The sequence below is a fragment of the Aspergillus sclerotioniger genome (assembly GCF_003184525.1).
Source record: "Aspergillus sclerotioniger CBS 115572 chromosome Unknown BO94scaffold_10, whole genome shotgun sequence".
Taxonomy (NCBI): Eukaryota; Fungi; Ascomycota; class Eurotiomycetes; order Eurotiales; family Aspergillaceae; genus Aspergillus; species Aspergillus sclerotioniger.
This window is the reverse complement of record NW_020291000.1, coordinates 125152-139781: the sequence shown is the minus strand read 5'-3', so window position 1 is coordinate 139781 and position 14630 is coordinate 125152. Positions and strand designations below refer to the sequence as shown.

Here is a 14630-nt window from a genome sequence, read left to right as displayed (position 1 = left end):
GCTTACCTCACCGACGAAGGGGACGTGCGCCGGTCATAAGGCGTTATGAACCTTATGCAAGGAACTGGCAATCCTGGACAATCACAATATGAAGTTATGAACCCCTCGTGGACACCGACCGCTTCTATCGTACGAGAGATATGCTAGGGGGAATTATGGATTCTTCGGTGGAAAATCCGGGGCAAGAGGTTAGACTCCATCGGGATGATGTCTTTCCCGAAAAACAGGGAACAGAGAGAAATGCTAATTTGTGAGGAAAGGGAAAAAAAATACGAGAAAAAAATAAGAAAAAAATCCAGTCCAAAATAAAAACAACGACCAGGACCAGCGGGTGATGCCGATAGAGCCGAGCTCCAGCAGATGACTTTCCGGCAGCCGTTTGCAGCCAATGACGAGGTCGCGCCCGACACTGTCGCATTGCAAATTAATTTCATGACGATGATCCAGCACTCTGCAGTCTGCATTTCCCAGGAACTTGAGTCATCGGCGCGTGCTTAGCTCGAATGAATTCTTGGCCAGGACGCCCTGGAGATGGGACTAGGTGGACTATTGCCTGAGCAGACGGTCGACCTTCCAATCATCCTTCAAGGCGGCTTTTTCTCGATCCGCGCCCTACCGATTTTCTTCTCAGCAATTCCCAACTCTCATTTCTACCTCCCCTGGTGCATTATTAGTAGTCTGGCTCTACTCCCTCTTCTTCCTTTCTCGGCTACTCTGTATTCCTTCTCGAATTGACCCCGCATCGTATCCTCCAGCGACTGTCAATCTCGTTTAATTTCCTCCCAATCCCGAGTCCCGACTAGTCCTCGCGTCGGTCCTCGATCTCCTTCCATAGCCACCTCGAGAAATACTTAATTGTCATTATCGAGAGACGGAGACCTTCCAGATTGACGGGGCCTTTTCAGGTAGCTGTACGGAAGAAGAAACAAGCGGTCACCTACGTGCCTTTCAGTCTATCGCCAAAGGAGGGAGTTCTTCAGGAAGGTATTCAACCGAGGAAAGCGCTGCGGAACCATAGGTATAGCGCAAGGAAGCGACGGCCCTCCACTTGTGATTCTACAAGATCGGTCAGCAATGGCAACGGAAATGCAGTCGTTTTACACCCCCGCGACCACACATATCTCCTCCCACGCGCCGGCTGCAGTGGACGAACTGATCACCAAATACTCTTCTACCATAGCAACTTCGACCTCACCCGGTGCAAGTCATTTGCCCATGAAGAACCCCCGCCGCAACATCTTGCAGCGGTTTGCCGACCGTATCCTTTTGGAATACTATCGCTACGAGGTCACGTTCGGACTCTATGTGATGACACCAGGGGAGAAGCTGGTGGCTAACACTTTTGTGATTGTCGTCCTGTCCCTCTTGTTCTGGGCCCTGCTCGTTTATTTCCCCGCGCTGCTCTACCAGAAGCTTAGCCGTCTCGTGTGGCTTTTGACCGGCCACAGCAGCGAGGAGATGAGTGCTGCCTTGGGGATACTCGACTCCCACGTGAACTCGATATCCACGCCCTCTAGCTGAGCCAGACGCTTGAAACCGGGCCGAGGAGGTTGCATGAACCACATCATGACTATATTATTTCACTCCTTTTGGTTTGAATTGCTTTTTGGTATAAACAACAGGGTTTGTTGTGATGGTAAGCGCAGTTGACTTATTAGCTGGGGCATGGGGTGCTGACGCGCGAGGGCTCTGACAGATCCTCGTTGTATATTCGATTTCTTTGATGGCGTTGCAAGGCGTTCCGGGACTATGATCGACATTAGCGCGTGTCGCGCACAGACTTAATGAACTGAACGGAAGACATCGATTTTAATGCGAACACGCGGACCATGCGTGTAGGACAAGAACTATGTTGTGTTCCAATCCGATAGAGATGGAAATACCCGCCCTTCGGACGAGCTGGGGACTCGCGTTTTGGCTTCTTTTCTCATGGTTGGCTGGTGGGTGGTATAGTCTGCCGTTGGAGCAGCCGGTTGGGATGGGATGGATTCCACACGCGAATCGATGTACAGAGGAAACTCGTGCGGGTTAGTGAATGGTATTGTTAAATGTCTCGTAATGCTTAATGTCAAATATGAAGTGCGTCTGACTGCTCTGCATGCGCACCCGACCTATCAGTAAGGGGTCTGTGTTTCCCCAGCATGTGTACGAAGCATGCGTAGACACGAGTGTTTGATCATGTTGATGGCGGGGGACATGAGGGCCAGGCTGGCAAGGGTCGTCACGACAACACGAGTTGGTGGAGAGGAGAGCGCGCCAAGTACCAACGAGGGCCCCAGCCACAGCGCGCCCACCGCGTGCCCACAGCGCAGCCTACCTTAATATTGATTGTTGTGTATTGTGATGGGACACCGCCATGATGCTGTCATGGGAATGATGGCCGCGGGCGTGCGTGGCCTGCGGGACGAATGCTCAGTCATCGGGGAGAATCCGTCCGAACTCGCAGCTTACGACGAGGCGTTTGGAGATCGGCGCCCAAAAATAGTGGCCCGCCGAGACTGAAAACCGCCTGCCTAAACCTCATCCTGCGTCCCCTGCTCCATCTCAAATTCCATATCTGACGACACACCGGCGTTTCGTTCATTTGTCCCTCATATTCCTCGGTGGATTTGGTGGAAGCCCACGTTTCTCCCCCAAATTGCTCGAATCCTTTCAGTCGTTGGATCGTTGGGGGCCATTGCTTTGAACTCGATCCTGTCAGGGGCATTCTTTGCTCGTGTTAATTGGTTTCAGCCCTGCTCGCTCTCCGCGCCAAACGTGCCGTCATCTCAGTTGGTCGACCCCTGCCAACCAACCTTCGCAGAAGAAATATCCCATTCCACGTCTATTCCACTCTGATCGGTCTGGAAATCTCGGCCTGGCAATCGCACGCGTCCAGTCATCGCATTGATTGGTAAACGAGCGTCCCTTTTGTGCCTTTCGCCGGCCTGGCTGTCAATTCAATATGGCGGCGAATAGTTACTACCACGGCGCATACAGCAGCAATCCGCCCTCCTACGAACAAGCCAATCCTCAGATCGATCGCATATCGACCCCAGGTCATCCCGACTTCAGCACACATCCTTACCAGCCTACGACCTCCGATCCCCAACTCCATAACAGTCAGCAATCTTTCGGTTCCGACCAAGCATATGCGACCGGCGGGAGGCTGAGCGACAATGATCGATATGCGGAGAATATCCCTCTGAAGAGCAATCAGTACGCCAACGGGTCCCCGCCGCCCAACTGGATGCACCAACCTACGCATTATTCGCCCACGCCCGAGGAGATCGAACCGCCGGTCGCTCCAACAGCGCGAAGGAAGAAGAAGGGTTTTTTCAACAAGAAGATCGCTTGGGTGACATATACGTTTACGTTGGTTCAGATCATTGTGTTTATCGTGGAATTGGTGAAGAATGGTATGTGAGCAAATCCGATTGGTACCCCGAAATTGAGCTGACGTCTCTGCAGCTCAACTCACAGGCTCTCCTATCGAGACGAAACCCTCGTTCAACGTGATGATCGGGCCCTCCCCGTATGTGCAGATCTACATGGGATCGCGGTACACGCCGTGTATGAAGAACGTCCCTGGCATCCAGAATGCGAATGAAACGATTCTATTTCCTTGCCCGAATGCGACCACGTCGACGGCCGCCTGCACGCTGTCCGAGTCGTGTGGCTTCAATGGTGTCCCGAACCCTCACCCGGGGGGCTCTCTTGACGACCGACCGGAGCCCAACCAATGGTTCCGCTTCATTATTCCCATGTTCATCCACACGGGATTCGTTCATATCGGCTTCAACTTAATTGTGCAGTTAACCATGGGGGTCGACATGGAGCGGATGATTGGCTGGTGGCGGTATTTCCTGGTTTATGTGGCCAGTGGTATTTGGGGCTTCGTGCTTGGAGGCAACTATGCCGGGCAGGGCGAAGCGTCGTGCGGCTGCTCCGGTGCGCTCTTTGGCGTCCTCGCTCTTTTTATTTTGGATCTCCTCTATACGTGGAAGGACCGCCCTTCGCCCTGGGTCGAATTGATCATCATGATCTTGGGTATCGCTGTCTCATTTGTGTTGGGACTTTTGCCGGGGTTGGATAACTTTGCCCACATTGGAGGATTCATCATGGGATTGGCTCTGGGTTTGTGCCTTCTTCGCTCTCCCAACGCGCTCCGGGAGCGGATTGGCCTTGCGCGGAACCCGTATGTGGCCATGAGCGGCGGTGCTGGCACGCCCACGGCAGAGGACACCCAGAAGGTGGCGTCGGGACCTAGCCTGGTCGACTTTCTGAAAGGACGGCGCACGCGCACGGGTGCGGGCGCCAACAACAAAATGAACCCGGTGAACTTCTTCCGAGGGCGCAAGCCACTGTGGTGGGCATGGTGGTTGGTGCGCCTAGCAGCGTTGGTCGCGGTGCTGATCGGCTTCATCCTGCTGATCATCGACTTTTACAAGTATCCCAAGTCCAACTGCTCGTGGTGCTACCGTCTGAGCTGTCTGGTGAGTCATTTGCTTCCTTTCTATTGACTATCTACTAACTGTGTCTAGCCTGTCAATGGATGGTGTAAAGATAGCGAATTAACGACGACAAAAACTTCTTGAGGATGCTTGGGCTTGGATCTAGCTATTTCGTCACTGTTTTATATTGGACTGGCATATGGTTTTGGTTCTGGATATCCCTTGCAAATTCGATATTACATATCGAGGCTTCAGTACATCAAGCGGCGTTTGGAGAGGTCTGCTGTAGCTTATGCCAGCGTCATGTTTATACTAGGTAGGGATGGCCGTCCCATGAAATGCATTATGAATCGACTTTTTGCTCGACTGTTTGATAGCAACGTAGCCGCCAAGCCACGATCTAAATATAGACATGTGATCTGCATCGTGGCGGTGCTGTCCCGTACGGTAATGCAATACCGCTGGTGCCTCAGATCTCCCCGAGATCCATCCATCCTCCGCCTCCCTCCTCACCTGGTGAATTCTCATTCCGCTCGCTGTGATTCTAGATCTTTGCTACTAGATTCCTTGCTTGTATTCTGTATATTGTTTTGTTCATCTCGTGCCCGTCGTTGACGTCTCCACCACCCTGTATTCACTTGCTATCGCCATGATTTGAAATCGTCGGTCAGCAACGTGGATGTCCTCTAGCCATCGACGCCTTTATACCAGCACCAATTGACATGGCAACGCTGGCAACCTCACCTCCATCATCGCCCTCGTGGCCTAAACGACGACCCCGAGCATGGGCCCTTCGCATTGAACGCTATTGCTGCACCGCAGCGTCTTTCTTCCCCCTGGCCTTTGTCTACAGTTTGACGACATGGGCTGTCTGGGTCGAGGCCAGTGTGGGCTTCAAGCCTTGCGACAGTGCTTGGATTGGTCAGTCTTACTTTTGTCATTTTCTACCTTTCGTTCTTTACTTACCGGTCACGGGTAATAGGCCTGCCCAGTTCATTCCTCGGAATCTTCCTTTACATCTGCCTTAATGTATCCTACAGTGTCGCCGTTTTCACCGATCCCGGATCTCCCCTCAACCCCAGCGGCCGTGGTCAACATGAATACAGCGCGCTTCCTGTGACCGAGTTACCGCAATATACCGCCTACACGGTGAGTTCGACGGGCGGGTCCCGGTTCTGCAAGAAATGCCAGTGCCCGAAACCGGACCGGGCGCACCACTGCTCGACGTGCAAGCGTTGCGTGCTGAAGATGGACCACCACTGCCCGTGGCTGGCGACCTGCGTCGGACTGTACAACTACAAGGCGTTCCTGCTGTTTCTGATATATACGTCGATCTTTTGCTGGGTGGATTTCATCGTGGCGGCGCTGTGGATATGGACGGAGATGCTGGACGACAGTAAATACATCGATGTTGATAAGATGCTGCCGATTAATGTGGTGCTGTTGGCGGTTCTGGGTGGCATCATCGGGCTGGTGCTGTCCGGATTTACTGTCTGGCATATCAGCCTGGCGCTGCGGGGCATCACGACGATCGAGTGCCTGGAGAAGACGCGATATGTATCGCCGTTGCGGAAAGCGCTGGATCGCCACCGCTACGACCAGCTGCTAGGGAGCGAGGGAGGCGACCGGGAGGGGTTGAGCCACCGTCTACAGGACTACGGGGGACAGATCCTCGATGCCCATGCGAACGCGATCCCGGGTGTGACGCGGGCTGAAGAAGGGGAGGAAGAGGTTCCGTCCGGTGGATCCGAGACTCGGATGACGCCGGCTCAACAGGCGCTGTCGCGGTCGTATGCGGAGATGGAGCGGCAGCGCGAGCACGAGCGGTACCAAAACTACCTAGACGAGGAGGACAGCGAAAAGATGCCGCACGCGTTCGACCTGGGATGGCGACGCAACTTGCGGCATTTGTTCGGTGATCGTCCGCTGTTGTGGCCGGTGCCGGTGTGTACGACCTCTGGCGATGGCTGGCACTGGGAACCGAGTGTGAAGTTCATGGAGGCCCGCGATCGGGTGCGCCAGCGACGCGAGGAAGATGCGGCGCAACAACAGCAATACCACCGGGATCTGTACCAGCGCAACATGAACAACAGCCAGGCATGGATGGGAACGGACCGGGCAGCGACCTGGACGCCGAGCCAGCCGCTGGACGTGGTACGCGACCCGGAGCGCCCGGACACGGGGGTGTCGATGAAGACGCTGCCTCCGATGTCACCGCGACCGCGGCCGGGCGAGGAAGTGAGCGACGAGGAGGATACCCGAGGACAGGGGGAGGATGAATGGCGAAACTGGGATTAATAGAGCCAGACAGGGTACGGAGTATATATGTACATGTATAGTTAGCACGGAGTAAGGTGTTGATAATTGATGACGATAATGATGCGAAGGCATGTATGCCTGAATCGACAGGCAACAACCACATCAAAGGCCAACTGGCCTATCCTTCCCCCTCTCCCATATACATTCATTCACCTCCACCTCCACCTCCCCTCATTCCTACTACTCCATCAACACTTCCCACCCCAACCACCCCACCCCAACCCAAACCACCAAATCCCACCAAAGAAAAAAAGAATGACAACCTCAACAAAACGCCTCCTCCGCGAAGCCACCGAACTCTCCACCCACCCCTCACCCTACTTCCACGCCGCCCCGATCTCCGACACCAACCTGCACGACTGGCACTTCACAATCCAAGGCCCCCCGTCTCCCTCCCCCTACGCCAACGGTCTCTACCACGGCCGAATCGTCCTTCCACCAACCTATCCCCTCCGTCCACCTTCCTTCCGCTTCCTGACTCCCTCCGGCCGCTTCGAAGTCAACCGCGAAATCTGTCTCAGTATCTCGGGCCACCATGAGGAAACATGGCAGCCGGCTTGGGGGATCCGGACGGCGTTGATTGCCCTGAGGAGCTTTATGGATGGGGATGCGAGGGGCCAGGTGGGCGGGTTGGATGTCGGGGCGGAGGTGAGAAGGAGGTATGCGGTTGAGAGTCGGGCGTGGAGGTGTGACGGGTGTGAGTTTGTGGGGGGGAGGGAGTTGGGCGGGGTTATGGCGGAGTGGAGGGGGGTTTGTAGGGAGAGGGGGGTTGAGGTTGGGGTGGAGGAAGAGGAGGGGGTGGAGAAGGAGAGTGATGAGGGGATGAGGGGGGAGAAAGAGGAGGAGAAGGAGAAGGAGAAGGAGGATGAACCCTCGGTGCTGGTCGCGGAGGGGGATGGATCTGCTGAGACTGGAGTTGGGGATGGGGATGGGGATGCGAATGCGAATACAACTGCAGATGCACCTATATCTATGGCTAGAGGTACAGCTACCTCTGCACCTTCACCACAGACAGAGACACAGACAGAACCACAACCACAGCCACAAACTGTCACACCAACACCTACACCTACTACAACAACTACACCACAACCACAACACCAACCTATACCCACACCAACAGCAGCACCAACAGCACCATCCCAAGAAACCCCCTGGCTCGACCGCGCCATCATCGGGGTACTCATCGCCCTGGCAGTAATGATTCTCCGCCGTCTCGCTCGCGAAGACATGGAGTAACCCTCCTATCTACCTGCCTACATATTTTCCTTTTCACATTCCACAACCACAAAGGGGTTCATCTTTTATCATACTCGATCATCTGAAATGAGCGAGCGAGCGGGCAAATGGTGTTTAGGTTGGCGTTATGTTTCGGGAGGGGGGGAGTATGTACTGTATCTTGTACTTTTATTAGGGATTAAAATAGGTGGAATTTCAATTCGGTTTTATGTTTATTATTATGTTTGTGATGGTGAGTGGGAGGTGGGAGGTGGGAGGTGGGGGTGTAGTGTAGTGTAATGTTAAATGGGTGGTGGTTGGGTTTGGAATGAGATGAGAGATAAAAGGGTTAACGAGTTGGATCTTGTGGATTTATTTTGAAGTACTATGTGGAGGTGATATAACTGACATTTGGTACTTCCGGTTGGATCCCAGATGGAGGGAGTCGAGTGGATACTATAGAACACCAATGGCTGAATTACATTCGCTGTATAGTTCAGGCATCCTACTGTGTCATTACACCAGTGCTATGTACTCTCATAATGAATAATTACAGTTCATCCCAAGACCATCCACCACCATTCTTGAACCATCCATCCTGCTTGGTCCTCTGTTCGCTCCTGCTCCCCTTGCTTTTGCTCTCCCTCCAATCGTGCCACTCCAACCCCCTCCAACCACTCCAACAGTAACTGCACCTCCCATCCGCCCATCGTCGGCTTCACCATCCCCGCGATCGCGCTCGCGCTGATCCCCGGCCGCGTTGCCACGCATCCGACCACCGCCGCCACTGCCATGTCCCACAGCACCCGCACAAACTCCCCATGGATGTCGTACCACAGCGGTACCTTCGCCGGCAGCTGCGTGGCTGCGTCGATGCCCTCCGGTGGACGCGGAGCTGTAAGGTGGCTGGTCTTCTCCTGGATAGGGTTCCCGTACACGTACGAATTGGCGGGCCGCACCTCCACGGGAAACCGCAGTTTGCCCTTGTCGATCTGCCGCGTCAGGTATCCCCCATCTGTCAGTCCGTACTTCTCGCGCGGTGCATCACGCGGTTGTAACACCACCCGCCCCGCAGCAAACAGGTTGATCACAACGAGCATGTCTCCGTCATCCGCGTTGTAATCAATGTCCAAGTACCCCTGCCCGAGAAAGGCCGGGTCCAAAATCTCCGTTTTGAATCGCTGCGCGCGTCGCAGCTCCGTACTTTCGATCACACGCCGCTTTCCTAGCGTCAACAGGAAGTGCTCTGTCACGTCGTAGTTCCGGCCAGGGGTGATGCGTCCCCGATTACCCATGGAAAGGGCGCGTTCCGTCACCAATGACTGCAACGCTTGCTGCACAACATGTTCTCCAAAGCCCTCCAGAGCCTGTCGCGCGTCGCCGGGGCGATATGTCTCTTCCGGGGTCACGACGTTGGCCCGCACCCATGTCTTCGCAACGTCCAGGCGCGACAGCTCATCTCGGCGCGGTTGAGGCCGGGGCAAATGATCGGACAAGGGCGCAGCGAATGGAACACTGGCGATGAGCGCCCGCTTACGGCTCAACGTGACTGATTGAGTGGCCTGGTATAGTTCATCCAGTGGCACACCCGGTTCCTGTCGCAAATCAAAAACGCTGTCAAACTGCTCCCGCGTTGCTGGCAGGTCTGGCAGCTTCTCAAACCTGGGTGCATCCAGTTGCGTGTTCGCCCACTCAACCACCCCCTCCCAGTCATACGCTTCGAGGTCGTCGTAGTCAATCGGGGGTACCTGGTCATTGGCATAGGCTTCGATGAATCGCTCCTGGAAATCACCCTGCAGCTTGGCGATCTGCAGCCGGTATTTGTTAAGAACCCCCTTCGCTCGGCCAATGACAAAGGCTGGGTCCAGATCGGGAAAGCAGCAACAAAGAAGGGACCAATCGATCAAACGAGCATCAGCACCCCCGGCTAAACTGCGCACGGCGACAATCGCCGCGATGAACTGCTGGACGAGGGTCTGCGGCATTTGCGCAACAAGGCGGCTACGACGGGCTGGCTGGCGCGGCCCGGCTTGGGCTGAAGCATACCGATTCTCGTCGGTAGCCAGGCTCTCGTTCAACTTGGCAAGACGACGGTGCTTTGGCTCCATAGAAGGTTCAGAGCGTCGACGCCGAGGTTGGGTGACCTGGTGTTCAACGCGCGCTTTCTGTCGTGTCATGGGGATCCGCGGTATCGCCATCCTCCCGGTTTGCTCGTCCACGTCGAACCGGATGTCACCGTCGATACCTGGAGTCTCCATGTCCTGAACGGTCTGGTTGATATACAGTAGGTCTGAGCTCTTCCGACGGAGCAGATCTTCATTGTTGAGCTCCCACTTGAGAATGACATTGTTGTCCCGGAAGAACCGACGTGACCGCGGGTCGGATTTCCCAGTATAATCCATGGTACGTCTCCGCGTCTGGCTGAAGATATCATCGAGAGAATGCGGCAACTCCGAAGGCATATGATGACCTTTCTTTCTGGCGGCCGCTTTCGCACGCTCTTTGGCAGCCTGCAGAGCCGGAATCCCGGCTTCCGTACCGAAGGTTCCAGTGGTGGGGTGGAAAGTAGATTTCGTATTCATCAGCATTGTGTACGGTGCGATGGAGGACCAAAGACGCCTCATCTTGCGAAGAGAAGCCAGGCCTGCCTCGGCCCGCCGTCTTTGCCCTTGCCGAGTCCCATCCCCCATGCGCTCTGGTCGGGAAATTGATGTTACTCCGTGTGCATTGTCTTTGGTCGAGCGGCGACGGAACGTCATCAGTCGGACGATTTCAGATCCATCTGCTGCATCAAGGTCATAGTCATCTCCCATACTCAGCCGCTGCAACAGTTCGGTTCGCAACATGTTGTGTCGGCGTCTTTCCACGGCTCGGACCACTGCTGGCTTCTGGTGTAGCTGGACCGTCACACTGCGTTCAACAGGGAGCTGAGAAAGTTGTTTCATGTCCTTGCGTGGGGTGCTCCGATTGCCATTTTTCGAAATCTCAGGGTCGATTTCAACATTGGGCGGGAAGTAGTATCGACTCGCGGCCAGCATCTTCTTCTGCATGTCCAGGATCAAAGGGTCATCGGGCTGCATATCAGCTTTGTACATGATGCTTTTGGTCACCATCACCCCCTTGCTGTCTCTACCACTAAAGGTCAACTGGCGGACCTTGCCACTATCGATCATCGTTTTCACGACTGTCCTGATTGTGCGCAGATCGGGGATTTCTTTATGACGTTTCTTCTGCCATGCTGTCATGAATGGATACCAGACTTCTGTACCCATAGGATATGCGCCACCAGCTTGCTCTAGAATATCCATTACGATTGACCTCCGGAGGACAGCGACTGATCCACCCTTCTCTGCAAAGATCCGTCGCTTTTTGGTCGACGTTTCCGGTGTTCCTGTGGTTTCAATCATTTTCTCGGGCGCCGTTTCGGAAGGGGGCACAGAAGGGCCGGGGTGGCTTTCAGCCAGGTTTTGGCGTTGAGCCGCGTCTGTTTTGGCGACATCTGAAGCTGCATTGGCCACGGGAATGTTATCGAGAAGCCCTTCTGCCGTCGTTGATGCAGGATGGCTGTCTGCTTCAGTTGCGATTGGGCCAACCGGTATACCCTTGCCACCCCGCAAGCCTCGTCCGGAGCGTGTTCTCTTCGATGGCGTTTCGATGTCGGCCCCAGTGCGAATGGCAGGCTCATCGTTGCCGCCTTGTGTCAAAGCTTCGGTCGAAGGAACATCATGCGTAGCACGATCATTCGTAGGAGTGTAATTCTGTTCTCGGAGCTGCGGTGATATAACCCTTTTCCTTTTCGTTCTCCTGGGTGAGACCTGCATACTTTCAGGTTCGCGTTCATGTGCCTCGGCAACCGGCAGGGTATCTTGCGAATCACCATTGACTTCCTCGACACGACGCTGCTTTGAAGCACTTCCGGGTCCAAGCAATGTATCTGAGCCAAGATGCCGCAGCCTTCTTTTAGACCCCCGGACGGGACTACCTAGCGAGGTTAGTGGCTCGGGGCTATCCCCATCAATTGCAGGCATGGATGGAGGCTGTGCGCTGTCCCGGAGAGGGGACTCTCTCGCAGAGACGAAATCACTGTCGGAACCAGCTGCCTCTTTCTGGAACCAAGGAAGTGAAGCCAGCCTTGGTGTCCTGAATACAGCAATCCGGCTGACCGCTGGACGTCCCTGCCTTTTACCAGCCGGTCGCCGTCGTCCACGCGGGGTGATGTACACCCCTGGGCCGGTGCGTTCAAGAAGCAGGACGCTATACTCCGTCCACGTTGCGTCCAATCCGAGAGCCTCGAGCTTCTCTTTTTCAGACATGCCTCGGAAAGCGTCGGGATCTTGCTTCAACTTCCTTGGGCGCCCTTTCGGTTTAACACTAGGCGCATCGCCCATCTCAGTATCGGATGCATCCCGGCGTTCGTTTTTCATCCTAACCGGCGTAGCACCAGGGTGTGCTGGGGGATTGTCTGAACCTCGGATGCGTTGGTGTATTGTGTATGTTCCATCCTTCAGGCGTGCCGCTACAGCATCGCTGCTTGAAAATATGTAATTTGGCGGTTTCACCACCGTTATACACTCCAGAAGAGTGGCATGACCGTTCTTCAAAACCTCTTTTCTAGGGATAGCGAGGGGCAGTCCGTACTCATCAAGTTCAGGGACAGCATCTACAGGGGGAATACGGACACTGTTCGACTTGATCTTTTTCGGGGCAAATTCAACCGCCTCCCACACTGCTTCTCCGGAGTCGACGATCTGCTTGAAGTTCGTTGCGGTATAATGGACATAGTGAGTGATAGTCCGCTGAAGTGCCGTATCTCTGACGATAGCGAGATGGCGCAGATGCAGAGGCTGAGATAGCTGCCAGCATTCCACAAGACGGCTCACTGCATTCTCCAAAGGTCGTCGGAAGTAGCTGCCAAAACAGGCCCTCAAAATCCCCTTTATATTTCAATCAATGTCTGTTCTGCTCTTTCTAGTTATCTGACAGACGCTTACCTGGTTGGTAATCCCGCTAGTCCCTGTTTGATCAACAGTTTCAATGATCAGATTATGGATGTTCCTATCTGCAGTCCAAGAGGGAAGAATTCGGCCAGCCTCTTCTACTGCATCACTCTTCACAGGGCCAAGTGAGCCACCATACTCCGGCTGCAACGCGCCTGGTGATGTGCCATCCTGCTCAAGATCATCCTCGATGTCGACATTGTCTTCCTGCTCCAGATTAGAGAATATGCCTCGACTAAATTCGTTGAAGAGCTCAAAGTCTCTTTCCGTTGGCTCACGAATGAGCATGACACAAGGGTGGAACTTCTTTATAGTTTGCGCATATTGGGACAATGCTCGGACACGCTTCAGGACTCCTATGCGCTCGAATTTCCGTAGCGCCCGAGATAGGATCCTCCAGCGCCAATGATCTGCAAACCCGAGCTTCTCCTTGAGATCATTGCGGGAAATAATCTGGTACTCCTGGAGGATCTCGAAGAGCCGGTCGGTGAACTCCCTGAAATCAATCATGTTATCACCCCGTACTGTCGTCTCTGAATCCTGGCCAGCTTGTCTGTCCTTGAGGTGCTCCGGTGACAAAAACTTGCGCAGGGTACAAAGGCTCGTCCGGGTGGACTTGACTTGGATCGCCCGTTTCTCGATGTAGCCCTTTTTCTGCAGAAGATCCGTTCGCTTGGGAACCGAACGTTTGTCCTGGCCACTAACTTTGACAAGCTCTGTTTGGGCAATGCCTTTGTGCTTTCGCGATGCAATGATAGAGAGCAGGGCAAATTCAGTCGGAAAGACCTTGGTTTCATCCGGTCCATGACCGGTGACTGCGAGCCAGGTTCGCTCTTCGGATACGAAGACCCGGGTGGGATCTGCCTCCGCATCTTGGAGGCTGAGATGGTTCCCTTCTCTATCTTTGCCAACGGAGACTTCCGGGTTCCTCATCAACCAGGACCAGACCTTCTCCTGGAACCGACGGTCCACGGCGTGAGCGCGGGTTGCATCTTGCGCAGCCTTGGCATAGAAGGTCTCGATGAAGGTTAGTATATCAGCCGGAGTCGCACCTGATGTACGTTAGTTGGGTGATGGGATGCTTCTAAGGCCAATCGCATGACAGGTCGATTGAGTTCATGCAGGTATCCAGCGGCAACGTTTGCTGTGGAAAGAACGAGAGCTGATGTTCGCGGGGTCCAATCAGACGGAGGCCGGATGCAGGGGTGGGATAGCTAGTGTCGACCGGAGAAAAAAAAAGGGCGACTGACCTTGATCACCGCAGAGAGCAATCTCCGCGAGGAGAAAATCAATCAGTTCTCGTAGACTAGGGGCCATCTTCACCCGCGTCGGCGTCGACTCCGTGCATGCAAAAATTCGTCCCACGGGGTTCGACGTCAATCCATCACCTAGACAACGGATAGACGAGCAGGGTGAGCCGAGGAAATGAAGGGGATGATTCAAAGACAGAGCGCGATTCGAACCAGCGTCGCGGAGGAAAAACGAAGTCGAGGCCGAAGGCGGCGGGGGTGGCGGGGCCGTCACGTGGTGGCCAGAATCCTCCAGGATCTATCACGTGTTGCGCCGGTCTGCACTTCCCCCATTCCCACAATAATTTTATAGAGCGATAGCTTCCTAGACATTGGCATGGACAATGCTGCTAACTGCATACAGTACGAGAATA

General features: G+C 54.5%; 6 protein-coding genes across 6 annotated transcripts; 5 read left to right on the top strand and 1 right to left on the bottom strand.

Moving 5' to 3' along the window:
- The first annotated feature begins 769 nt into the window (after positions 1-769).
- On the top strand, positions 770-1685 carry BO94DRAFT_21755 (serine palmitoyltransferase small subunit family protein). Its single transcript, XM_025606203.1, has one exon. The coding sequence runs from the start codon at positions 1075-1077 to the stop codon at positions 1519-1521; it is 447 nt and encodes a 148-aa protein (XP_025468660.1). The 5' UTR covers positions 770-1074; the 3' UTR covers positions 1522-1685.
- Positions 1686-2506: 821 nt separating this feature from the next.
- BO94DRAFT_533795 (rhomboid family membrane protein) lies at positions 2507-4788 on the top strand. Its single transcript, XM_025611397.1, has 3 exons — positions 2507-3398; positions 3451-4475; positions 4524-4788. Exons 1-3 carry the CDS (start codon positions 2945-2947, stop codon positions 4575-4577), a joined length of 1533 nt encoding a protein of 510 aa, XP_025468659.1. The 5' UTR covers positions 2507-2944; the 3' UTR covers positions 4578-4788.
- A 145-nt stretch (positions 4789-4933) lies between these two features.
- On the top strand, positions 4934-6817 carry BO94DRAFT_623088 (DHHC family palmitoyltransferase). The gene is made up of 2 exons (XM_025617124.1): positions 4934-5354; positions 5416-6817. Exons 1-2 carry the CDS (start codon positions 5156-5158, stop codon positions 6729-6731), a joined length of 1515 nt encoding a protein of 504 aa, XP_025468658.1. The 5' UTR covers positions 4934-5155; the 3' UTR covers positions 6732-6817.
- A 93-nt stretch (positions 6818-6910) lies between these two features.
- BO94DRAFT_489620 (ubiquitin-conjugating enzyme E2) lies at positions 6911-7562 on the top strand (the record flags this gene model as incomplete). Its single annotated transcript, XM_025609093.1, has 1 exon — positions 6911-7562. A coding segment is annotated over exon 1 (555 nt), but the record flags the coding sequence as incomplete, so codon positions are not given.
- BO94DRAFT_533793 (uncharacterized protein) lies at positions 7549-8196 on the top strand. The gene has a single exon (XM_025611396.1). The coding sequence runs from the start codon at positions 7575-7577 to the stop codon at positions 7989-7991; it is 417 nt and encodes a 138-aa protein (XP_025468656.1). The 5' UTR covers positions 7549-7574; the 3' UTR covers positions 7992-8196.
- Positions 8197-8441: 245 nt separating this feature from the next.
- Positions 8442-14403, bottom strand: BO94DRAFT_514039 (putative TFIIIC transcription initiation factor complex subunits Tfc3). Its single transcript, XM_025609870.1, has 3 exons — positions 14218-14403; positions 12962-14019; positions 8442-12904 (listed from the first exon to the last, which is right to left on the bottom strand). The coding sequence occupies exons 1-3, from the start codon at positions 14282-14284 to the stop codon at positions 8528-8530; spliced, it is 5502 nt and encodes a 1833-aa protein (XP_025468655.1). The 5' UTR covers positions 14285-14403; the 3' UTR covers positions 8442-8527.
- Between the last annotated feature and the right edge of the window lie 227 nt (positions 14404-14630).